At 40.0% G+C, this 26,843-nt stretch overlaps 1 protein-coding gene across 1 annotated transcript in view; it reads right to left on the bottom strand.

Moving 5' to 3' along the window:
- Positions 1-13,160: 13,160 nt before the first annotated feature.
- The window catches only part of TMEM236 (transmembrane protein 236), a 47,776-nt gene continuing 34,093 nt past the window's right edge, over positions 13,161-26,843 (bottom strand). Inside the window, exon 4 of the mRNA XM_015146568.3 lies at positions 13,161-15,214. Coding sequence (XP_015002054.1) covers positions 14,631-15,214 — 584 coding nt within the window. The 3' untranslated portion in view covers positions 13,161-14,630. The remainder of the gene's footprint in view (positions 15,215-26,843) is intronic.

Here is a 26,843-nt window from a genome sequence, read left to right as displayed (position 1 = left end):
GACTGAAAAAAAAAAAAAAAAGAAAGAAAAGTGGTGGTTATAGAACAAAACAGAGAAAACAAAAATGTTTCTTTCTAAGACATTGTTTCACTGACTTATTAAAAAAAATAGTTTAAATGGGTCATTTGTGGCTTTCAAATATAAATAAATCATATACAAAAAGTTACTGCCTAATTTAGATTTATATGAATTTCAGAAGGAAATACAATTTAATTGAATCATGTATATAATCACATTCAGGGTTTATTTTTTGAGACAGAGTCTCGCTCTGTCACCCAGGCTGGAGTGCAGTGGTGCAATCTGGGCTCCCTGCAACCTCCACCTCCCAGGTTCAAGCGATTCTCCTGCCTCTGCCTCCCAAGTAGCTGGGATTACAAGCATGTGCCATGATGCCTGGCTATTTTTTGCATTTTTAGTATAGACGGGGCTTCACCATGTTGGCCAGGCTGGTCTCAAATCCCTGACCTCAGCTGATCCACCCGCCTCGGCCTCCGAACGTGCTGGGATTACAGATGTGAGTCGCCATACCTGGTCCAGGGTTTGTTTTTGAATTATATAAGTGTGTATATCACATTAGTAAAATTAAAAATTAAGATCGGTACTACAATCTGTGAAGTTTAAACAAAATGCAGTCAAGCACCCCACAAAGAATTTACCCCATGACCTTGACCTCGTTGAAACAAAGATTTATCAGGCTACAAGAGGCCACCAGGGCAAAAAAGAAATCCGAATCTTGGGGAAGGGGTGTCACAGAAGATGGTGGTGTAGGAAGCTCCAGGAATTCATCCCTCCATCTAAGCAGCCATCAAACGGGCAGAAACTAAACTGAAGCAACTGAAGATGCTCCTCTACTCATGATCGAATTAGGCCCTGATAAACTCATTGGGATGTGAAATATGGTAAGTCACAAATGCACTTAATACACCTGACCTACCAAACATCACAGCTTAGCGTAGCCTACCTTAAACGTGCCGAGAACACTTACGTTAGTTTCCATTTGGACACAACTGATATGGACAGGAGACAGAGAAGTGCTAGGTAGAGAAAGGCGGGATCCCTGGCGAGGGCTCCACCCTCAGACCTGGGCCCACAGACCTAAGTGAGAACAGGCAACTCTGTTTTCATGCCCAAATGTTACATTTCCAAGACCACTCTGGCTCGCCACACCCTGCATCCTGTGCCCATAAAAACCTGAGACCTTAGCGGGCACAGACACAAGCGCTGAACATTGAGAGGAGTGAAGGAACAGAGCAGTGGAGAGCAGTGGGGTGGCACAGCAGAGAAAGAGAGAAGAAGGACATCTGGACGCCAAGGGGAGTTTGGCCAGGGATGGTTGGAGAACAGTCCGGCTGCTGGGCGGCCTGGCTCCAGGGGAAGACCACCTTCCCACTCCATTCCCCCATTTCAGCTCCCCATCCATCTCGCTGAGAGCCACCTCCACCACTCAATAAAACCTTGCACTCAACCCTCCAGCCAACATGTGATCTGATTCTTCCAGGACACTGGGCAAGAACTCAGGCTGTCACACTACCTCTCTGTCCTTGTGATAAGGCTCTCTGTCCTTGTGATAAGGGTCTATTGAGCTGACTAACACAAGCTGTCTGCAGATGGTATAGCTGAAAGAGCACACTGTAACACACGCCCACTTGGGCTTCAGGAGTCCTAGATGCTGCCATGGGGCCGGAGCCCAAAAGCACTCCCCACAGCTTCTGCACCTGCCCATCTGCATGCTGCATGCTCCCCCTAGGGGTTTGAGCAGCAGGGCACCGAAGGAGTAAGCCTCATTCCTGTCGCACGTCCTGCGAGGGTCATAAGGGAACTCTTCTATTTCAAAATCATCTAACTCAAAGCCTATTTTATAATACAGTGTTGAGTATCTCATGTCATTTATTGGATATGGTACTAAAAGTGAGAAGCAGAATGAGTGTATGGGTATTCGAAATACAATTTCTACTGAATGCATTTCTATTTTCACATCATCATAAAGTGTCTAACCATCCTAAGTCAAGGACCATCTGTATTTTGGAACTAGTCTAGTCAAAAACTTGGAGCGTCCAAGGGAGAACTTGATAAAGAGGCTGGTACATTTCAGTGAATTTCAGCCTCTCCCTGTGGTTATGGCTGTGTCAGGCAGCTGTGAGGGGAAGCAGCCCACACGCCCAGTGCAGCTTGGTGAGGCCAGGCCGGGCAACAAGAATTTAACCCTCCAAATGTCAGGGCTGTGTGTTCTGATTGGTGCTTTTATTTGCTTTTATCACTTCTCTTCAACCTAGGACTCAAAGTTCTAGTAAGAGCATGTAGGAAAGAAAAAAATAAATAAAAGCATCCAAATTAAAAAGGAAGAAGTGAAATTATCTCTGTACACAGATGGCCTGATTCTAAATATAGGAAGTCCTAAAGCTTACACACACATGCGCACGCACACCACTCACACACAAATACACACCACACACACATACACATCACACACACACACCACACACACACCACACACACACATACACCACACACGCACATACACACCACACACACAAACACAAACTGTAGAGCTAATAAATTTAACAAAGTTGTAGGACACAAAATCAAAACACAAAAATCAGTTGAATTTTGATACACTTGTAATGAACAATGTGAAAATAAAATTAAGAAAATTCCATTTACAATAGGATCAAAAAGAATAAAATACTCAGGAATAAATTTAACTACATAGCCAAAGACTTGTCCACTGAAAACTACAAATGGTTGCTGAAAGAAAAAGACCTAAATAAATGAAAAGATACCCTGTATTCATGAAATGGAACACTTAATATTGTTAAGATGTCAATATAATCTATAGATTCATGCAATCCCTATCAAAATCCCAATGATTTTTTTTGCAGAAATGAAAAACCCCATCCTAAAGTTCATATGGAATTTCATGGGAGTCTGCACAGCCAAAACAATTTTGAAAAAGAATGAAGTTGAAGGAGTCACACTTCCCGATTTCAAATCATACTACAAAAAACAGTAATCTAAACAGTGTGGTACTGGCATAAGGATAGCCATATAGGCCAATGGAATAGAATAGAGAGGCCAGAAATAAACCTATGTGGGCAGTTGATTTCCAACAAGGTGCCAAAAGCATTCAATGAGGAAAGAACAGCATTTGTGCTGGGAAAACTGGCCATCCAAAGGCAAGAGAACGAAATTGGACTGTTACCTTACACCAAATACAAAAATTAACCCAAAGTGGATCAAATGCCTAAACATAAGAGCTAAAAACTATAAAAGTCTTAGAAGAAAATGTCAGGAAAGAAAATCTTCACAACATTGGATTTGACAATGATTTCCTGGACTGGATACCAAAAGCACAAGCAACAAAAAAGTAGATAAATAGGCCTTTATCACAATTAAAAACTGTGTCCATCAAAGAACACTATCTAGAAAGTGAAAAGACAGCACAAAATAGAAAATATCTGTAAATCACATATCTGATTAAGAAATGAATATCCAGAATATATTAACAACTACAACTCAATAACCACAACAAAACCAAATACAATATGGTCAGTAGACCTGAATAGACATTTCTCCAAAGAAGATATACAAGTGGCCAATAAGCTAAGCACATGTAAAGACGCTCAACATCGTTAGTCATTAGGGAAATGTAAATCAAAACTACGATGAGATATAATTTCACACTCAAAAGAATTATTATTTAAAAAGAAAAAAAAACAGAAAATAACAAGTGATGGTCAGAATATGAGAAATTGGAACCCTCGGATTGCTGGTGGGAATGTAAAATGGTGTAGCCATTGTGGAAAACAACTTGGAAATGCCTCACAAAGTACACATATAATTATCGTATGATCCATCAATTCTACTTCTAGGTATATACCCAGAAGAACTGAAATTAGGGACTCAAACAGATATTTGTACAACAATGTTCAAAGAAGTATTACTTAGGATAGCCAAAAAGTAGAAGCAACTCAGGTGTCTGTTAGCAGATAAACAAATATGGTATGCACATACCGTGGGATATTATACAGCTGTAAAAAGGAATCCTGATACCTGCTATATGTACAACCTTTCAACATTTTGCTAAGTGAAATAAGCCAAACATAAAAGGACAAATATTATGTGATTCCACTTACGTGAGGTACATAGAATAGGTAAATTCAGAGAGATAGGAAGAAGAGAGTTTACTAAGGGGTGGGAGGTGGAGGATGGAGGAGAAGGGAGAGTTATTGTTTAATGGGCACAGAGCCCACTGGATGTTGGATGATGAAAAGTTCTGGAAATACAGAGTGGTGATAGTTAAACAACATGGTGAATATATTTAAAGCCATTGAATAGTACAGTTAAAATGACTGCAATAATAACTGTGTTACGTATCCTTTACCACATTTTTTTTTAAATCCAACTCATGCCATCCTGTTTACAGCCTTCTACTAAGTTCTGGTTCTGAATTTTGGTTAGCTACTGATGATGGTGGTTATTTTTAACTAGTCCTTTCTTCAAGCTAAAATATAAAGGAAATTCTCATTTTTTTATTGGCAAGACAATCAACTGTGTCATTTCCTCCTAGACTTTCTCAAACATCAGCCACCTCCTACCTACTCAGTTTCATGTAAAATGAACTTAGTGTCTGCTTTGCTCTGAAATAGTTCCGAGAAAAACAGCTGGGCAAATTTTTTCATAACCTGTTACATCATTTCTCACAGATAAAACTGCTAAGCCATTCAGAAATGGTGTTTTCAGTAAGGCTATCTTTTAATGAACAGATTTATTCAAATTTTATCAACATAATTCCTATTTAGCCAAAAGAAAAAAAAAGATATTTTTGAGTAAAAATTTTAAAATTTAGATATTCTTATACCTCATATTTTTCAATCCTTACCAAAATATAGCAAAACATCAACAATGCATTTACAGTTTAATAGAAAACGACTACATCATAGCAATCCCATTTTTTTGCATTCAATTACTTACATAGAATTAGGCTTCAATTGTAACTGTCTTCAGATAATATATTTAGATTTATTGTAATCTACAGTGTGTAGATTCATACTATTTGAAGGACCTTTGAGTTTTGTATTTCTATAACCAATACTTTGTTTCATTTGGTTCTGTTTGTCTTGGCACACATCGTTTTAATATACTAAATTTTACAACGTAATTTAATTGAAAGGCTATTTGACCCATTTAATTTTTTAAACAATTTTTTTTTTTTTTTTTGAGATGGAGTCTCCCTCTGTCACCCAGGCTGGAGTGCAGTGGCGCAATCTTAGCTCACTGCAAGCTCCGCCTCCTGGGTTCATGCCATTCTCTGGCCTCAGCCTCCCCAGTAACTGGGACTACAGGCGCCCACCACCACGCCCAGCTAATTTTTTTTATTTTTAGTAGAGATGGGGTTTCACTGTGTTAGCCAGGATGCAGGATGGTCTCGATCTCCTGACCTCGTGATCTGCCCGCCTCGGCCTCCCAAATTGCTGGGATTACAGGAGTGAGCCACCGCGCCCAGCAGAAACAAATTTTAAGAATAAGATTAAACGTGTATTTATAATCTGAAAATGACCTATACTTTACAGATGGAAACCAAGACACAAAAATGTTGGCCTGATTCTTCAGAACAATACTAACTATGTAAGGTTATGTATAATTTTTAGCAATTTGAAATGCAAATTTTCTATTTGTTCACTCATATATTCTGAACACCTCTAAGGCATCTGAGTTAAATATTTAAAAGAAAAAAAGTTTTGTGGCAAAAGAAGGCATTCCTTAAAAATCCATTATTTCCATTTCAAAATAAGAATAATTATGAGTTAAAATAAAAAATGATCTTATTAAAAATAGGCATATCTTGGGAAATTAATATTTGTGTGTATATAAATGCAAACTTTCACAGCAAGTGTTACTTTAGTAAATATTATCCTCAGATTCATATAAAACCATACCTAGTCTATAACGGGCACTCAAATTTGTCAAATGATAAATTAATGAAATTTCCAAAAAATAATCTTCAGAATAGATATGGTAATATTTGTAAAAGCTCTTGTAAATAATTGTTAATACAAATATCTCATGTTACTAAAGCTATTAATCACTGGTATTCAGGGATGTAGAGGTTGTGCACTGTTCAACCTGAAGGGGCGCTGTATGATTTAGAATTCATTCATTAATCTTGCCTTGTAAACAGTGGAAACACCTTTCTAATGCAGTTGGATCTGGTTCTCAGTGTCTCTATGTGGGCAGGTGTACATGGCTCTCTGTTTCTCTATTTTTTCATCTTTTGACTCTACTTTTGTGTGTTTGGATTCGATTACTACAGAGCACAGAAGGTGGATGTGAGACAGGCAACCAAGAAGCTGAAAATTGTATAAAGCCTGTGACGGTTAATATTGAGTGTCCACTTGATTGGATTGAAGGAGGCAAAGTATTGTTCCTGGGTGTGTCTGTGAGGGTGTCACCAAAGGAGATTAACATTTGAGTCAGTGGATGGGGAGAGGCAGACCCACCATCAATCTGGGTGGGCTCCATCTAATCAGCTGCCAGCATGGCTAGGATAAAAGTAGGCAGAGAAACGTGGAAGGACTAGACTTGCTGAGTCTTCTGGCCTCCATCCTTCTCCTTTGCTGGATGCTTCCTGTCCTCCAACACTGGACTCCATGTTCTTCAGCTTTTGGACTCTTGGACCTACACCAGTCGTTTGCCAGGGGCCCTTGGGCCTTTGGCCACAGACTGAAGACTGCACTGTTGGCTTCCGTATTTTTGAGGTTTTGAGACTCGGACTGGCTTCCTTTCTCCTCAGCCTGCAGATGGCCTATTGTGGGACTTCACCTTGTGATCGTCTGAGTCAATACTCCTTAATACACTCCCTTTCATATATACATCTATCCTATTAGCTCTATCCCTCTAGAGAATTGACTAATACAAATGCATCCCCTCATAATGAAGCAGACATCACAAGAGATTTGCTTAAACATAGAATTTTAATTAACATGTAAAAATAGCCCCATTGTAAAACAAAATGTCTTTAGCCATTTCATTTTTTTTCTCCTATTATTTACTATATGGAGTATAAGTAGCTATTTTTAAGTTCTATAGCTTCTAAGTGGTATGTTGCTCTTTTTGTGAAAAGCATTTGATATATTCACTGTGTAAGGTGCTGCTCCAAGGTACGCAGCACAAGGCAATTATTCGGCAAACAGCATAGTGCACAGCACATAGTAGGACTTCAGCAAGCAGTTTCATTTCCCTTTTCTTTCCTATGCCTCATTGCAATTGTCATTCAGTAAAATGGGGCCCTAATAAAAACAAGACGATAACATTTACACATTGTAATTTCAAACATTAACTTTTAGAAAGAAAAGACACTAAAAAGTCTATTAGAGGTATTAGAATTTTTTGTAAAATTATAAAATAAATAAAATTTTATAAAAATTATAGCATCAATAAAATTTTATAAAATTATAAAATTATTTTATAATTATAATGCAATAAATTATTAGACTATATATTAATAGCCTAATCATAGATTAATTTTTTTTTTTTATTGCTTCTATGTTTATTTTTACCCTGTTATTTTATCTAGGCATTTTATAGTTTTCTAAGTGAATAGAAAGGATGGAAAAATGAGTGAGCCTAGCAAACCCCTACTCAAATGTAACTTCAATTCTCCATCCACAATTATTAGCTCTATCAGGATTTTTTTTTCATCCCTCAAGAGTCTTTCCTCCAAAATTCAGTATCCCATTAGAGTAACATAACTCTCTCTGTTAAAGAAGATAAGAACTATTAATAATAACAATAATGTATAATACTTCATTTTAACGTTGCTCTGATTTTCTATCTTTTTTTTTATTATTATACTTTAAGTTCTAGGGTACAGGTGCACAACATGCAGGTTTGTTACATATTTATACATGTGCCATATTGGTATGCTGCACTCATTAACTCGTCATTTACATTAGGTATATCTCCTAATGCTCTCCCTCCCTCCTCCCCCCACCCCACAACAGGCCCCAGTGTGTGATGTTCCACTTCCTGCGTCCAAGTGTTCTCATCGTTCAATTCCCACCTATGAGTAAGAACATGTGGTGTTTGGTTTTCTGTTCTTGCAATAGTTTGCTGAGAGTGATGGTTTCCAGCTGCATCCATGTCCCTATAGAGGACATGAACTCATTCTTTTTTATGGCTGCATAGTATTCCATGGTGTATATGTGCCACATTTTCTTTTTTTTTTTTTTTCAATTATACTTTATGTTCTAGGGTACATGTGCACAACGTGCAGGTTTGTTACATATGTATACATGTGCCATGTTGGTGTGCTGCACCCATTAACTCGTCATTTACATTAGGTATGTCTCCTAATGCTATCCCTCCCCTCTCCCACTACCCCACAACAGGCCCTGGTATGTGATGTTCCCCTTCCTGTATCCAAGTGTTCTCATTGTTCAATTTCCACCTATAAGTGAGAACATGAGGTGTTTGGTTTTCTGTTCTTGTGATAGTTTACTGAGAATGATGGTTTCTAGCTGCATCCATGTCCCTACAAAGGACACGAACTCATCCTCTTTTATGACTGCATAGTATTCCATGGTGTATATGTGCCACATTTTCTTAATCCAGTCTGTCATTGATGGACATTTGGGTTGGTTCCAAGTTTTTGCTATTGTGAATAGTGCCGCAATAAACATACATGTGCATGTGTCTTTGTAGCAGCACGATTTGTAATTATTTGGGTATATACCCAGTAATGGGATGGCTGGGTCAAATAGTATTTCTAGTTCTAGATCCTTGAGGAATCGTCACACTGTCTTCCACAATGGTTGGACTAGTTTACAGTCCCACCAACAGTGTAAAAGTGTTCCTATTTCTCCACATCCTCTCCAGCACCTGTTGTTTCCTGACTTTTTAATGATTGCCATTCTAACTGGTGTGAGATGGTATCTCATTGTGGTTTTGATTTGCATTTCTCTGATGGCTAGTGATGATGAGCATTTTTTCATGTGTCTGTTGGCTGCATAAATGTCTCCTTTTGAGAAGTGTCTGTTCATATCCTTCACCCATTTTTTGATGGGGTTTTTTCTTGTAAATTTGTTTCAGTTCTTTGTAGGTTCTGGATATTAGCCCTTTGTCAGATGAGTAGATTGCAAACATTTCTCCCATTCTGTAGGTTGCCTGCTCACTCTGATGGTAGTTTCTTTATGCTGTGCAGAAGCTCTTTAGTTTAATTAGATCCCATTTGTCAATTTTGGTTTTTGTTGCCATTGCCTTTGGTGTTTTAGACATGAAGTCCTTGCCCATGCCTATGTCCTGAATGGCATTGCCTAGGTTTTCTTCTAGGGTTTTTATGGTATTAGGTCTAACATTTAAGTCTCTAATCCATCTTGAATTAATTTTTGTATAAGGAGTAAGGAAGGGATCCAGTTTCAGCTTTCTACTTATGGCTAGCCAGTTTTCCTTCCCCATTTCTTGTTTTTGTCAGGTTTGTCTAAAGTTAGATGGTTGTAGGTATGTGGTGTTATTTCTGAGGTCTCTGTTCTGTTTCATTGGTCTATATCTCTGTTTTGGTACCAGTACCATGCTGTTTTGGTTACTGTAGCCTTGTAGTATAGTTTGAAGTCAGGTAGTGTGATGCCTCCAGCTTTGTTCTTTTGACTTAGGATTGTCTTGGCAACGCGGGCTCCTTGTTGGTTCCATATGAACTTTAAAGTAGTTTTTTCCAATTCTGTGAAGAAAGTCATTGGTAGCTAAATGGGGATGATATTGAATCTATAAATTACCTTGGGCAGTATGGTCATTTTCACAATATTGATTCTTCCTATCCATGAGCATGGAATGTTCTTCCATTTGTTTGTGTCCTCTTTTATTTCATTGAGCAGTGGTTTGTAGTTCTCCTTGAAGAGGTCCTTCACATCCCTTGTCAGTTGGATTCCTAGGTATTTTATTCTCTTTGAAGCAATTGTGAATGGGAGTTCATTCATGATTTTATGTGCCACCTTTTCTTAATCTAGTCTATCATTGATGGACATTTGGGTTGGTTCCAAGTCTTTGCTATTGTGAATAGTGCTGGAATAAACATATGTGTGCATGTGTCTTTATAGCAGCATGATTTATAAACCTTTGGGTATATACCCAGTAATGGGATGGCTGGGTCAAATGGTATTTCTAGTTCTAGATCCTTGAGAAATCACCACACTGTCTTCCACCATTGTTGGACTAGTTTACACTCTCAACAACAGTGTAAAAGTGTTTCTGTTTCTCCACATCCTCTCCAGCACCTGTTGTTTCCTGACTTTTTAATGATCACCATTCTAACTGCTGTGAGATGGTATCTCATTGTGGTTTTGATTTGCATTTCTCTGATGGCTAGTGATGATGAGCATTTTTTCATGTGTCTGTTGGCTGCATAAATGTCTCCTTTTAAGAAGTGTCTGTTCATATCCTTTGCCCACTTTTTGAGCATCAAATATAGCATCAACAAAATTTTGTAAAATTATAAAATTATTTTATATGTATAATATAATAAAATTATTAGACTATATATTAATAGCCTAATCATAGATTAATTTTTAAACATACTTTCCTATAATTAGCCATAGTGGACTTTTTTTTTTTTTGAGACAGAGTCTTACTCTGTCACCCAGGCTGGAGCATAGTGGCGAGATCTCAGCTCACTGCAACCTCTGCCTTCTGGGTTCAAGCAATTCTCCTGACCTAGCCTCCTGAGTAGCTGGGATTACAGGTGTGCACCACCACTTTCAATGTCAAAAACCTCAACTACTTTTGCACCAACCTAATAATTTTAATAATATATGATATTTAATTACACTGTAGAACTATCAATGTTTTCCCAGTGTAATCTGTTGTAATATCTATTAAATCCCATAGACCTGCACTCTGTAAACATGTATACAGTCTAAGTAAAATATTAATTTAAATTAAATTAGCTACTCAGTTTTCCTCCTACACATAATCTTTTGTATATGCCTTCATTATTTGTATAAAGTGTTGTGACTTCCAAAAATATCAGGAACATTCATATTAAAATATCAGATAAAAGTGCATTCTAAATTCAAGTAATACTTTTGAGTTGATCTGAGCACTGTTGCTAAGTTCTAATATAGAGATAAATGTATGCTTACATAAAATATTTTCATATTTAGGAATATCATAAATGAATCCCTTGATTATAGACTTTTTTTAATAATAAAAAGACACCCATGGCAGAATTCAAAAGAAATTACTTGTATTATAATTTTTTTTTTTTTTGAGACTCTTGTCACCCAGGCTGGCTTGCAGTGGCACAATCTCAGCTCATTGCAACCTCCGCCTCCCAGATTCAAGTGATTCTCCTGCCTCAGCCTCCCAAGTAGCTGAGACTACAGGCGTGTGCCACCACACCCAGCTAATTTTTGTATTTTTAGTACAGACCATGTTTCACCATGTTGGCCAGGCTGGTCTCACACTCCTGGCCTCAAGTTATCCTCCTGCCTTGGCCTCCCAAACCGTTGGTGCATGAGCCACTGCACTGGGCCTTGTATTATAATTGTTTTAAGTTATACGTCTTGTAAGCTCCTGCAGGGTTGATTGATGAAGAGAGAGATGCATTGGTAAACAAGATGCCCTCAGGCTCTCCTTTAAGGAATAAAGATTAATACGCCACTCAGAAAAGTAAACACATAATGTTAAATATGAATGAAGTGCTGTAATTCAGATTCTATGGGAATTCAGAGGAGAGACACTCAAATGTCCGATGAATGGAGGCTTGTGTCCATTTTAATCTATATATTCAGCAGATTGATCACTTTTTTTTTTTTTTTTTTTTTTTTTGAGGCGGAGTCTCGCTCTGTCGCCCAGGCTGGAGTGCAGTGGCGTGATCTCGGCTCACTGCAAGCTCCGCCTCCCGGGTTCCCGCCATTCTCCTGCCTCAGCCTCCCGAGTAGCTGGGACTACAGGCGCCGCCACCACGCCAGGCTAATTTTTTTGTATTTTTAGTGGAGACGGGGTTTCATTGTGTTAGCCAGGATGGTCTCCATCTCCTGACCTCGTGATCCGCCCGCCTCGGCCTCCCAAAGTGCTGGGATTACAGGCTTGAGCCACCGCGCCCGGCCAGATTGATCACTTTTGAATACAATACTGCTCGATGAAAAAGCATAGTCTGAAGTAACCTTCAGATTGTATGTATTATTTTTCACAAATGCAAGGTTTAAATGATTATTCCCAGAGGGTGAGCAGGGCCACAGAAAGAATAAAACAGGAAATTTCTAAAAATGCACTGAGATACTTGTTTCTTGGAGACTTAGTACCATTCCAATACTTAGCATTTATCAGATTATTATGGTTTGCCAGATAATGTGCTCAAAGGATTCTTTACCCTTTAACCCTCCTAACCCTATTAATGTAGTACAAGTATTATGTTCATCTTTTAGATGTGGAAACGGGGACCCACAGAGGTTAAAGTACCTACCTCAAATCAGAAAGCTGGAAGGTAAGCTTTTAACAACTCTGAGTAGATCTTCTTTTACAGTGTGAGAAAAATCCTAAAACAGAGGGAAAGGCAGACAGGGCGACAGGAGGAGAGGTATTTGGTGGAGCACAGAATAACACAAGGTGAAATTCTCTTTTATTTTTTTTTTAGATGGGTGTCACTCTGTTGCCCAGTCTGGAGTGCGGTGGCATGATCATAGCTCACCGCAGCCTTGACCTCCTCGGCTCAAGCAATCTTCCTGCCTCAGCCTCCTAAGTAGCTGCGACTATAGGTGTAGATCACCATACCCAGTTAGTTTTTGTAATTTTTGTAGAAGTAGGGTCTCTCCATGTTGCCCAGGCTGGTCTCAGACTCCTGGACTCCAGAGATCCACCTGCCTCGACCTCCTAAAGTGCTGGGATTACACGTGTGAGCCACCATGCCTGGCCATATGTCAAATTCTTAAGCTATTTGTTATCACAGATCATTGAAGAAACTGGCTATATAATCATTACTCTTGCATATATAAGCCTCTCACAAACCTCTCCAGCATCTGAAAATTTCTATCAAATGAACGGCGCTGACGGGGAATATCAGAGAGTGTCCCAACAGGGTGAAAGCAAGTTGCATGACTTCGTATGTAATTATCTTATAACATCAATATATCCATGATATGGTATCACATAAGACACTGATACATTGGCTATTGTATTTGTAAGCTGAACTTTTAATTTTAAACAGGGCTCGTACTTTAATTATTTATCACAGTATCAAATTCCACACAAATAAAATATTATTTTACTTTGAAAACTCTGTCTTCACTTTATGGCTTTTTAATATGAAATTTTATATTGGTATTACTGATGTACCTTGACTTCATTTTACTAAACAACACTCATATTAGTACTTCAGTACTGGCAACACAGCTAAGCCTTAAACTGAACCAAATATCTATTAAAGTGAATTGCTTTTTATGCTGAAATCAATTTATTGAATAAAAGTCCCTTGCCACAATGGAATAAAGAATATAATTCCATGTTTGAAGGAACAACAATTTTCAAATTTTTAAAAAATATAATCTGGCCAGGCATGGTGGCTCACTCCTGTAATCCTAGCACTTTGGGAGGCTGAGGTGGGCGTATCACCTGAGGTCAGGAGTTTGAGATCAGCCTGGCCAACATGGTGAAACCCCATCGCTACTAAAAATACAAAAATTAGCTGGGCATGGTGGCGGGCGCCTGTAATCCCAGCTACTCAGGAGGCTGAGGCAGGAGAATCGCTTGAACCTGGGAGACAGAGGTTGCAGTGAGCTGAGATTGCGCCATCACACTCCAGCCTGGGGGACAAGAGCGAGACATTGTCTCAAAAAAAAAAAGCTTAGTCTAAAAATTATTCAATAATTTCAGATGTGTTCTTTAAAACTAAATTTACTCAATCAATTCATATAATCCTCTCTATATAAAAGATAAAAATCTTATTCTTGGGCTAACTTGATGAAAAAGCTTCTTAGTTTTTTAAAAGGCTCTATTAAAGAGTATTCTTAGAAAAAGTGTGGTGTACATCAGTGGTCCCCAACCTTTTTGGCACCAGGGACCAGTTTCGTGGAAGACAATTTTTCCACGGTTGGGGGTGGGGGTGAGGGTGGGTTCTGGGATGAAACTGTTCCACCTCAGATCATCAGGCATTAAATTCTCATAAGGAGCACAAGCTAGATCCCTCGCATACACAGTTCACAACAGGGTTTGGGCTCGTATGAGGATCTAATGCCGCTGCTGATCTGACAGGAAGTGGAGTTCAGGCGGGAACGTTCAGTTCGAGGCTCACCACGTGCTGTGCAGGCTGCTTCCTAACAGACCAGGGACAGGTACTGGGACCATGTGCCAGGGGTTGGGGACCTCAGTATACCTAACTAACTAAAATTAACTGCTAACCCTTTCTAGAAATACCTGAAAGCCAACTTACAAGAATATTACTTTACTTAAATTTAGCACCTTTTGTATATGTAAAAAACAAACAAAAAAAAAAACTGACATGCTAGAGTTAGTAAAAATGGCTTATTCTCTACAATCTAGTCATTTCCTTTATAGTGCAAAAACCTACACCCCAAGAAAAAAAGAAGGATTACAAATGTGCACACAGGTATCACAAAGAGGCCTTACTAGATCCCATTTTCTTTTTAAAATGGAGACATTTCAAAAGCAGAAAAAAACCTGAGTCTGGTTAGGTAATTGAAGTAAATGTAAGAGAGAGTCACGAGGATATTTTTACACAGGCCCAGCACGGGTGTGATAGTCCCCAGGGCAATGATTAAACCAAGTCTAACAAAAACAAATGGTAAATCTTGCAGCAGGATGCTCAGGGAATTGAGAAGAGGGTTTTGGGGAGTGAATGTAATTCGAAGGAGAGAAATAAAACTGAATATGTAGACTGGGTATAGCCAGCTTGACTTGTACACTTTGGGGTGACCAGCCACACGCACCATTTCTATTGTGTCAGACCACAGGAGAAAGCTCCATAAGAATAATTCTGCCCGGACATCTCGCCGGGACATTGTTTTCAGGATTCCAGAGTCACAGGAGGGCTCCTGGAGTCCCGTGAACACAGACACCTGGCTCCATGTCATGGCTCCTGATGGCTGCGACAACTGGGTGCTGTTGGTTGCCTGGGGAGATGCAGCATTTTCTTGACTTTGCCTCACTTGCTCTGTCACCGTTTTTATGTGTTGCAAAGAGCTTGAATGGGTGTGCCCATTTTGGCTACCTGCAATGAACAGATTTATTTACATTTTAGTTTTTTAAAATGTATCCATTTTAGCTCAAATGTTATTCAAATTTAAAATTCCATTTAAAGGTGGAATTCTCCATATTCTTTTGTTTTTCACTTAATTTAATTTTATTTTATTTTAAGTTCCAGAATACATGTGCAGGACATGCAGGTTTGTTACATAGGCAAACGTGTGCCATGTTGGTGTGCTGCACCTGTCAACCCATCACCTAGACATTAAGCCTCACATGCATTAGCTATTTATCCTGATGCTCTCCCTCCCCACATATTCTATTATTTGAGGCCATTTTACCCATGGAATTTCAAGATAACACTGAAGTAGCACACTGAAAAAACATAGAGGTGGAGAAGGCTCTTGGTGTCTTGGTATTTTCCTGAATTCAGATCCGAAGTCATTTTTTACCACTCCATAATAACAAACATTATTGGTTTCTAAGCTATACACTTTCACACATTATTATCTCATTTAATCCTCAGAACAAAGCTGAGAAATAGGGATTACTATCCCATTTTACAACTATAGAAACTGGGTCTTGAGAGGTTAAAGAACGCTGATATTCAAATGCAGTTAGTATTGGGCAGAGCTGGAATTCACACCTAGATTTGTTTGACTCCGACTGACAAACTCTTAACTTTATGGCTGCTATTACCTGTCTAGATACAATAGATCATGAGTTAATTATAAAACATTTGAGCGTCATAAAATCAAATGAATCTAAAAGTCCCCCAATCCAACCCTGTCATTTTGTAAGACAAACACCCTGTCATTTTCTAAGAAGGGGCTCACAGAGATGACCATACCCCAGATCTCCAGGTATGAAGTTTGGTGCTAAGAGGGAATCCATTGTTTCTTTGTGTGTTTTGTGTGTGTGTGTGTGTGATAGAGTCTTGCTCTGTCACCCAAGCTGGAGTGTAGCAGCATGATCTCAGCTCACTGCAACCTCCAACTCCTTGGTTCAAGCGATTCTCCTGCCTCAGCGCACGAGTAGCTGGGATTACAGGTGTACACCACCATGCCTGGCTAATTTTTAGTAGAGACGGGGTTTCCATGTTGGCCAGGCTGGTTTCAAACTCGTGACCTCAAGTGATCTTCCCGCCTCGGTCTCCCAAAGTGCTGGGATTACAGGCGTGAGCCATGGTAACCGGTCTAGAGGGAATCTATTTGACCACTAGAGATTCCTAGTGAAGAGTGACATGCTGAATCCAAGGTTTTTAAGCTGTTCTTTTGCAAAGATTCTTGAAGTGATCATTAGGATTGGTTAACCTAAAGCATCTCTTCTGTGGCCATGGTCAACACACCAGTGATCTGAAAGAATAAGGCACGTGATGCAACACCATTGTGTGTGTGTGTGTGTGTGTGTGTGTGTTCCTCTCCGTGTATACATGGGTATTGAGGTTGGATTATGTACAAATTCTCAAATCTCAAGACCTAAAACAATGTTGATGGCATTGTTTTTTTGCACAGACGGGATAACGTGTTCTTTTTCAAACATTTATCCACTAAAACACCATTTTGGTTGCTAAGAAATTATCAGGACTTGACAAAGTTTACTCAGCAAACATGCTGAGCTGCCATATGACGTGATAAAAAAGGGAGTCATTAGACTGAATAGCTCTAAAGGTCAAAGAGACAAAGTCAATAAAAACTTGTTGAAGCGCATGGAGCTGAACATGAAAACATTTTACAATAAATAAATTATGATTGATAACTAATAAAATGCTTGACTACTATAAGTAGGAGTTTGTTTAAAGGACACAATACATTTCTAGTTTCTTTTATACAAGTAACTAATTAGTTTTAAAGTTTAAGTGTGAATTGAGCATTTTTATAAACTAAAAAGATAATCTAAATTCTTGATGACACATTACTTCCAGTATGAATCATTGATAGGTAAATGTCAGCACCCATGACTTTAGAAACTTCTTTATCAATATTAGAATTCAGTGGCCTGAGTGGGAATCATCTTAATAAATAATACTCAAGTAAGGGAGAAAAGTATATAACAAGTTATTATTCTTAAATTCATAAAACCATCTTTTTAAACTCAGATGCTCATTTGTATCTATTGCACTTCTTATATTATTTAAAAAATTAATATAGAGCCAGGCGTGATGGCTCATGCCTGTAATCCCAGCACTTTGGAAGGCCCAGGCAGGTGGATCACCTGAGGTCAGGAGTTTGAGACCAGCCTGGCCAACATGGTGAAACCCATCTCTAGTAAAAATAAAAAAATTAGCTGCGAGTGGTGGTGGGCGCCTGGAATCCCAGTTACTCTGGTGGCTGAGGCATGAGAATTGCTTGAACCCGGTAGGAGGAAGTTGCAGTGAGCTAAGATCGCACCACTGCACTCCAGCCTGGGCGACAAGTGAGACTCCATCTCAAAAAATAAAATAAATAAAAATGAATTTAAAAATCAATATAGAAAATATTGCCTTAGAATATGTCATGTCCTAGAGAACTTTTGTTCCCCTCTCTTGATAGGTGAAACTGTCATAATGAAAATCCAAACGGCTTTGTCAACATTCAGAACACAGTGTGTAATTTGGGCTTTTGAAAGATGATTGCAAATTCAGCATTGTTTCAAAGCCAGGAAGTGGAAACCCCAAAAGTGACACATTAACATTTTTTTAAACAGTCGGTGAGAGTCTTAACATTTCAGATGCTAAGAGCAGCTGCTATGAACAATGAATCTTAGCTGGAGTTTGGTTTTAATGAGATACATGTGTATGAGGTGAAATTAGGTCTTTGAACTTCGTATCTTTACACAGCTCAAATTAAATCAGGGGGTACACGGATTCTGCTTCCTCTTTCCAAGTGAGAAGTACTAGAACTATTAACTGGAAAGCTTTGATGGCCTCCCAGGGGACTGGGGAGAGTTAAGGAAGCTGAGAAATCTTTTGGTCATTGGAGGGGACGAGCAAGCACATCTCGGAGCAAAGTACAGGCTCATGGATTTGATGCTATTCCCGTTAGCTCCAGGATGAGTTTGCTCTCCACATGACTTTCTAAATGTCCACTTAGAGCTGGAATTCTTTTTCCTGTTGTTGTTAGTTGTTATTTGTTCTGTTTGGGTAAAACGATATTCATTGGCACGAAATCCATAGAAGACATAAGCATAAAGAGAGAGCTCTCCTCACCTCCTGAGAAGCGCACATTGCCCTTTAAAAAGTAAAAATAGGCTGGGCACGGTGGCTCAAGCCTGTAATCCCAGCACTTTGGGAGGCCGAGACGGGCGGATCACGAGGTCAGAAGATCAAGACCATCCTGGCTAAAACGGTGAAACCCCGTCTCTACTAAAAAAAAAATACAAAAAACTAGCCGGGCAAGGTGGCGCCTGTAGTCCCAGCTACGCGGGAGGCTGAGGCAGGAGAATGGCGTGAACCCGGGAGGCAGAGCTTGCAGTGAGCTGAGATCCGGCCACTGCACTCCAGCCTGGGCGACAGAGCGAGACTCCGTCTCAAAAAAAAAAAAAAAAAAAAGTAAAAATAGCAGCCTCTTGATACAGTTTCCCACATCTGATTCTAGTTGCTGAAATGACTTTTGATCATTACTCTGTAAGCTAAATGACCAAGAAAATGTCATTTTGTTAGCAGACAAGAGGCTAAGTAGGCAACTGTAACATACTTTACTTAGTTGTTTATTTATGGATTTATTTTTACCTCTAACTTTTTCCCCAAAAGTTTTGAACACCTAACGGGGGGGGGGGGGGAGGAAACAAGGCACACGGTAACAATTCAGTAGTGAGGCATTTTCTAGAGTGTGCATTCCTCTTGCGAAGAGAACAGGAAAACAGTATGTTATCCAAATAAAAACAGATGCAGGTACAGTGGCTTATGCCTGTAATCCCAGCGCTTTGGAAGGCCGAGGCTGGGGGATCACTTGAGGCCAGGACTTCCAGATCAACCTGGCTAACGTGGTGAAACCCGTCTCTACTGAAAATACAAAATATTAGCCGGGCACGTTGGTGCAGGCCTGTAATCCCAGCTACTCAGGAGGCTGAGGCAGGAGAAATACTTGAACCCAGGAGATGGAGGTTGCAGTGAGCCAGGATTGCACCACTGCACTCCAGCCTGGGCAACAGAGTGAGACTCCATCTCCAATAATTAATTAATTAATAAAAGAAGAAAAGAAAAAGGAATCACAAAGCACCTAAAAACATCCAGGAAGAAAGCTGATGCTAAAAATGCATTCATTAGACTCCCAACGGCCTGCAATGAGCAAATACGAGAGTACCGTACCAAGCCTGGGCTAGACATTGGCAAATGGCATCCTAAATAGCATGGAAGTAGTTCCTAGCTTCGTGACTCTGAGTCTCCTACAGTCACACCAATAAATATGGAATAATAAATGGTGGCCGGGCTTTAAAGGAAAGTAAATTCTGTGATGAGAGATAATCAAAGGGGATTCACTGGGAAGTCAAAGGAGGCTCGTCTGAGACGTGACAGTTAAGCAGAGATAGGAAGCATGAGTAGGAATTGATTCAGTGAGGAATGGAAGAAAGAACTTGCAGGTAGTGGGAGTGGCCTGTGTAAATATCCTTCAGCTAGCATGAACTGAAAGAAAGGAGTTTGGTGAAAGGTGGGGGATGCAGAGAGGAAGTGGGAGAGGAAAAGAGCTGGTGACTACTAAGACCTTTCTACGTATCAGGCACTGTTCCAAACCCTTTATATGCTTTAACTCACTTATTAAAACCCTATGGTTTTCCCGTTTTATCTTACTTTATGTTATTTTAGAGACAGGTTCTTGCTCTGTCGCCCAGACCAGAGTACAGTGGCACAATCATAGCTCACTATAGCCTCCAACTCCCAGACTCAAGCGATCCTCCTGCCTCAACCTCCCAAATAGCTGAGACTACAGGCTTGCACCACCACACCTGACTAATTTTTTTTTAATTTTTACTTTTAATAGAGACATGGATGACTTGCTGTGTTGCCTAGGCTGGTCTCAAACTCCTGGACCCAAGTGATCCTCCTGCCTCAGCCTCCCAACACACTGAATTACTACAGGCATGAGCCACTGCATGCCGCCTATTTTCCCATTTTAATGATGAGTAAACTGAGGCACAGAAAGATTATGCACTGTTTCCAAGGTCATACAGCTAGCTAGTAGAAAAAGCAGAACTTGAGTCCCAAACCCTTAACCCTTGTACCACACTCTCTGTGGCAGAGACAGATGATAGAGCGTCCTATGGTCCAGGATAAAAGTTTCGGATTTCGTTCTAAGTTTATTAGGTTGGAGCAAAAGTAGCTACTTAGAGGCAAGTATGAGGCAGTAGAATGAAGACACAGAAGTCAGCAGAGGCAGCTGATGTGCAAAGAGATTGTTACCAGTTCACATCAGTCAAAACATAATTACTCAGAAACAAATAGGGCTAGTCTTAATTAACAATCCCCCAAATCTATTTCTCCCGAGGGGAAAATGGTTAGAGCAATCTAAAAACGAATGATGTAGGCATAACACTGAGAAAACTATCTGGAGCAGAAGAAAATTACCAGTCCTTTTAAAATGATTTCTGAAAAAACATGCAGCACACAAAGCACCGGTAGTCATCATAATTTCAGAGGACAAGGGGAAAAAGGCAATAAATTAAAACACACCTCAAGGTAAATTAGAAACACTGTTATTTATTTATTTATTTACTTATTTACTTTAGAGATATGGTCTCACTCTCTTGCCCAGGCTGGAGTGCAGGGGCACAGTCATAGCTCACTGCAGCCTCAAGCTCCTGGGCTCAAGCGATCCTCCTGCCCCAGTCTCCCAACTAGCTGGGACTGCAGGCTCACTCATTCATCCATTCATTTATTCACTGTCTCAAACACTTAGAATGTCTAAGATCCTGTACTAGGAATTGTGGAAGACACAACAATCAACAGGTAAGATTCTCACCCTTCTAGCAGCTTCCATTCAAATACAGCACTCCGGACTAAACCTTAGAAAGCAGAGCTTCAACTTCATCATTTATTTATTTATTTATTTATTATTTTTGAGACACAGTCTTGCTCTACCCAGACTGGAGTGCAGTGGCACAATCCTGGCTCATTGCAGCTTTGATGTCCTGGGCAAATGTGATCCTCCCACTTCAGAATCCCAAGTAGCTGGGACTACAGGCATGCGCTATGACTCCTGGCTCATTTTTCAATTTTTTGTAGAGATGGGGATCTCACTATGCTGCCCAGGCTGGTCTTGAACACCTGACCTCAAGCAATCCTTCTGCCTCAGCCTCTCAACGCTCTGGAATTACTGGCATGAACCTCCACACCCAGCTAAACACTGTTATTTTGACATACTCTCACTGAGGTAGGGAAGACAAGTCATATTGCCAAGTAATAAATGATGACATGGGACATCTACCTCACAGGTCGGTTCTAATGAAGGAATACGTCAGTAAAGCACTTAAAAATAGTGTTTGGCGGCCGGGCGCGGTGGCTCACGCCTGTAATCCCAGCACTTTGGGAGGCCCAGACGGGCGGATCACAAGGTCAGGAGATCGAGACCATCCTGGCTAACACGGGGAAACCCTGTCTCTACTAAAAAATACAAAAAATTAGCCGGGTGTGGTAGCGGGCGCCTGTAGTCCCAGCTACTCGGGAGCTGAGGCAGGAGAATGGCGTGAACCCGGGAGGCAGAGCTTGCAGTGAGCCGAGATCGCGCCACTGCACTCCAGCCTGGGCGACAGAGCAAAGACTCCGTCCCCCCCGCCAAAAAAAAAAAAAATAGGGTTTGGCATATAGAATGATCATTTATGTGTTAAATAAATAAAAAGTAGCAATAGTGAAATAACTTATTGTTTTAAATTAATTGGGACAGAATAGAATATATTAGAATGCAGTAAATAGTAAGGGTGACTGTAATTTAACTTTGGCTATAGTTCCACCATAACTCATTATCTGGTATATCAGGGGAAGTCACAAGTTTGAGAAACACTGTCACACTACAAAGACTAAACAAGATCATGAGTTTAATTCTCATATTTGCCTGTTCACATCACAAAGAAAAATGCTACCCTACAGATATAACCCACACAAGTGAAGGCAGCTTACACCAGCTAAGAAGAGCCTCTTGTACATCTCTCTTCCTAATTCCATGATCAGTGTTCAGTGATATCACTGGTAGCTTGAAATTGGTCATGGTGGGAGAATTTACACCACAGACGTTGGCAAATGCTACAAATCAGGACTTCCCCACTCCTCAACCCTACTCCACAAAGGTAACTGATTAAACACTGACCAGCATACTACTGCCTATGCTCAAAACTGTGTACAAGTTTTCACCAAATAATAATAATGAATTCAAGATGAATATTCAGCCATCATCAGTTCTGGAAAAGCCTGTGGGCATACATTCTCAGCTGTGAAATAGTTGTGGCAGCTTTCTTTACAGAAAGCATGAGATTGTTGTCTAGTAAATTCAAAAACCCTAAGATCCTATTTCAGTTCCTTGCCACTCATTGCATAAATCTGACAATAAATAAATTTCTATATTTTATACAATGTAAATGTTAAGAGAGTTATTTTGTCAGAGGACACAACTAGAAAGCTGGATGGTTTAAATTTTTTTAACTTTTTTTTTTTTTTTTTTGTAGAGATGGGGTCTTGCTATGTTACTCAGACTGGACTTGAACTCCTGGACTCAAGCGGCTCTCCCACCTCAACCTCCCAAAGTGCTGGGATTACAGGTGTGAGCCACCATGCCCAGCCCACTGGATGGTTTAGAGATCATTTTTCCCTCTACCGCCGCTTTACAGACTTATCTAACACTGGACAAGTATTGCTAAAATCTTAATATTATCCATTTTTAAATATTCTATTTTTAAATATTGAAAAAATGTTCCCATCTAAAATTCCTAATCTTCAGTTTTTCAATCATATTGTGGTCCTCCTCCCCAAGAGATATATGGTTAGACTAGAAAATGTTATTTAATTTACAATATATTTTATACAAAGGTAATTATATTATTTGTGTGACTTATGACATATATTTCTAGATATATTTTACTCAAAATATATAATATATAAATAAATGCATGCTGAATTCTTCATGTTCTGTTATTCTTATCAACGTCCCTGAAACGTTTATTTATTTTATAATATATATAAAAATAATATAATATTGAATATGTGTAAAGAAAATATATACAGTAAGGTAGAATGTCAGGATGCATATGGTTATCTCATTGCCAAAAAGAAATAATCCTACACTTTGAAATGGTCTGAAATGCCTCTACCGTATTTCCTCCTTTATTCCAAATACTCAGGAGTTTTAAGTGCTTGGATACAGACAGGAGCTAGCAATCCCAGCAGGAGCTGGATGACAGGAACTGATGCCTAATGGATGAAACTTGAGTCATTGCATTCTGAAGAACCTCCGTCAGCCCAGTTTATGCATATTTATTAGTGTAGTTTAAGAGCCCTGGAGCGTCTAGACCAGGAGCTCCCCAAAAGGCAGCATCTGCCTGTTTCTGCTCAGCTTTGTACCCCCAGCACCGGTGGAGTGCCTGGTATTGGTATGGCACAGATCCACCATAAAGATTTGCTGAATAAAAGGTGGGAGGAAGTTCTTTTCTGAAATCTATTAGCATGAGGGAGCAATGAGCATCCTGGGGGAAAAACCTGCACTAAGGCAAGGAAGTCAAAGCATGAAAGCTCGGCCCAACCATTGACTCTGGTTCCCACAGAGTCAATGGGTAAAATGTGGAGCTCTGCACAGAGTCTACCACTCAGATGCCCTTCTGGCCCAGTCCTGGAGGGAGCCCCTTAAGCAAGGCCGTGAGGATTGATTCCACTAACACACCCTGGAAGACATCAGAAGCACCTGGCAGCACAGGCTGGGGACCTGCATAGCTCAACAGTAAGAGAGGATGTAATGCGATATTAGGCCCCACAGAGGGTGCCAGTGCAGTCTGGCATGGCACAGTCCGCAGTGCTTGGGCAGACAGCACCAACAGCAGCAGCAGTGCTTCAAAGCATGCCAGAGACCATCCAGGCACCAGTAGCATCAGGGGTCACCAGGCAGGAGGAAGAAAGGGCATGTTTTAATCCGTTTTCATGCTGCTGATAAAGACATTCCCAAGACTGCAAAGGAAAGGAGGTTTAATTGGATTTACAGTTCCACATGGCCAGGGAGGTCTCACAATCATGGCGGAGGGTGAGAGGCACTTCTTCCATGGCGGCAGCAAGAGAGAATGAAGAAGATGCAAAAGCGGAAACCCCTGATAAACCCATCTGATCTCATGAGGCTTATTCACTATCATAAGAATAGCATGGGAAAGACTGACCCCCCATGATTCAATTACCTCCCCTGGGACCCTCCCACAACACGTGAGAATTCTGAGCGATACAATTCAAGTTGAGATTTGGGTGGCGACACAGCCAAACCCTATCAGGGCAGATGTGTGATTTCAAGAAGATTGTGTTTATGATCTCGTAAGAAGTCCCTGAGAACCTCCAGCTCCCCCAACTACCCACCTACCCACCTATGCACACACATCCAGAAACAGAAGGATTTAGGGTCCCAAAATAGCAAGTGGAAGCAGAGCATGAGAAAAGTGGTGTTCTTCTAGATAGGACCTTACTATTAGTATACACACAATGTCAACAACAAATGATCAAGAACATCAGCTAAGCCAGTGGCTTATGCTTGTAATCTCAGCACTTTGGGAGGCCGAAGCAAGAGGATCACTTGAGCCCAGGAGGTTGAGGCTGCAGTGCACTGTGATCATGGCACTGCCCTCCAGCATGGACAACAGAATGAGACATTCTCTCAAAAAACAGAAGAGAAAAAGAACATCCACACATTATGCAGGTGATCAGCTCTCTTTGACCTAAGATATGAAAATGTAAATATTGAAAATCAGTGACCTATGCCTTTAATTTCAAACTGGGGCCATAAGCTTTTCTTGGTCCATAATAATATGGAACACAAGGCTTGGTATTATAAAGTAACACATGCTGAATTCTTTTATTCCCTTATTCCTATCAGTCTCCCTGAAATATTTGTTTCCAAAGTATTCTGTGACTTACAAGTGTCTCATTTAATATACTAAAATTATTCACAATTATTTTGACCACTTAGAAAGAAGAAAAAACAATTTAATGCCAAATTGTTAAAATCATATAAAGCTGTCAAAATCAAAGGGAGCCTTCACTGAAAATTTTTATAGCACCTGACATGCTACGTCTGTTGGCACCCAACTCACTCCAATATAGCTTTTGGCCCAATCTGTGTAATCCAGACAGCTGGCACTTCATTAGAAGATATAAATCAGAAATTCTACCCTTCTCTTACCCCAGTCTAGTAGATGGCCACTTATTTCTTGAGAAGAGGAAAAAAAATCCTAGAACTAACACACTTTCCTGAAACTTCCTTCTTCTAAATAGCAAAGGGAGGGTAGGAAAGGAAATACCCTCCTCCCCAGTTTGGCCCCGGACACAGTGTTCCTCATACTCACCCCTGAGCACATTGCAAAATAACACATTATGGAAATCCAGCTCACACTCGGGACTCATCTTGTATAATAAGCTATTTCTTAAAAAGAACTAAAGAGGAACTCAAAATGCCATTCATTTTATTCAGAAAAAAAAGCTGCATCCTTTGTTTTTTGTTGTTGTTGTTGTTGTTGTTGTTTTTTGGTTTGTTTGCTTGTTTTTGTTTTTTCCTTTTAACCTCTATGACATCTCTTACATACTATTTGGTTAAAATGCCATGAGTCACATTTCAAGAAAATTTGGAAAGCCAGTTCCCTTAAGAATTTGGATTGACCTGTGCTTGGATTGACCTCTCTGTTTTTAACTTGATATTTATGACAGCTCCTAGTACTTCCTATAGTAAGGGGTTCTCAGAGTGGGCATCAGAATTGATGGCAGAACTTTAAAAAATTACAGATGCCAGGTTCTGTCTTCCAGTCTGTTGAACGGTAGGTAGAGCTCATGCATATGGATTGCAAAGACACTTTGATGATCTCTGGTGGAAATCCATGGCTAAGAATCCCTGTATTTGTGATAACCAGTGGCCCCCGATTCAATGACAATAGCTTAGACGTTCAATAAAAATTATAGTTGGCATTCATTTTCAGAAATTATATTTTGGTAAGTCAATACCAAGAAGAAATAACTCAGAGAGAAACAGTTCCTTTTCCTTCTTCCTTCCTGCTCTGCAAACTCCCAAACCTGGGTCAGTCCTAAGGCTTCTATCTTTTCAACCTGCCAGGCCCAGATTTCTGAACCTCAGTGAGAAAAAACATATAATCTGGATCGGCTGCAGAACAAATTCCTGGTTCCAGTTTGTGCTGCACACTCAACATCACTCATCCATCTGTCTCCCTGTCTCTAGCCCACTTCATCTCCATTCCCCACAGCAGTTACCCCAGAGCGTCCCCCATTCTTTTGGGTCCTCTCCCTTCCATCCATCTCCATTGTTCTCAGCAGAAAACTTGCTTCCTATTTCATGAAGAAATTGCAGCATTATCTGGCGTAAATTCCCCTTGCTTGCTTTCTCCCTATCCACTCCTATTATTTTCCCAATTGTCAATCATCTGGGAATTGCTAATTTTAAAGATTAGTAGTGCCTGGGCCTCACTCCAGAAAATTATGATTTCATTAACTGGGT

This window comes from Macaca mulatta, chromosome 9 (genome assembly GCF_049350105.2).
Source record: "Macaca mulatta isolate MMU2019108-1 chromosome 9, T2T-MMU8v2.0, whole genome shotgun sequence".
Taxonomy (NCBI): Eukaryota; Metazoa; Chordata; class Mammalia; order Primates; family Cercopithecidae; genus Macaca; species Macaca mulatta.
The sequence above is the reverse complement of the archived record's forward strand: the minus strand, read 5'-3'. Positions and strand labels throughout refer to the sequence as shown.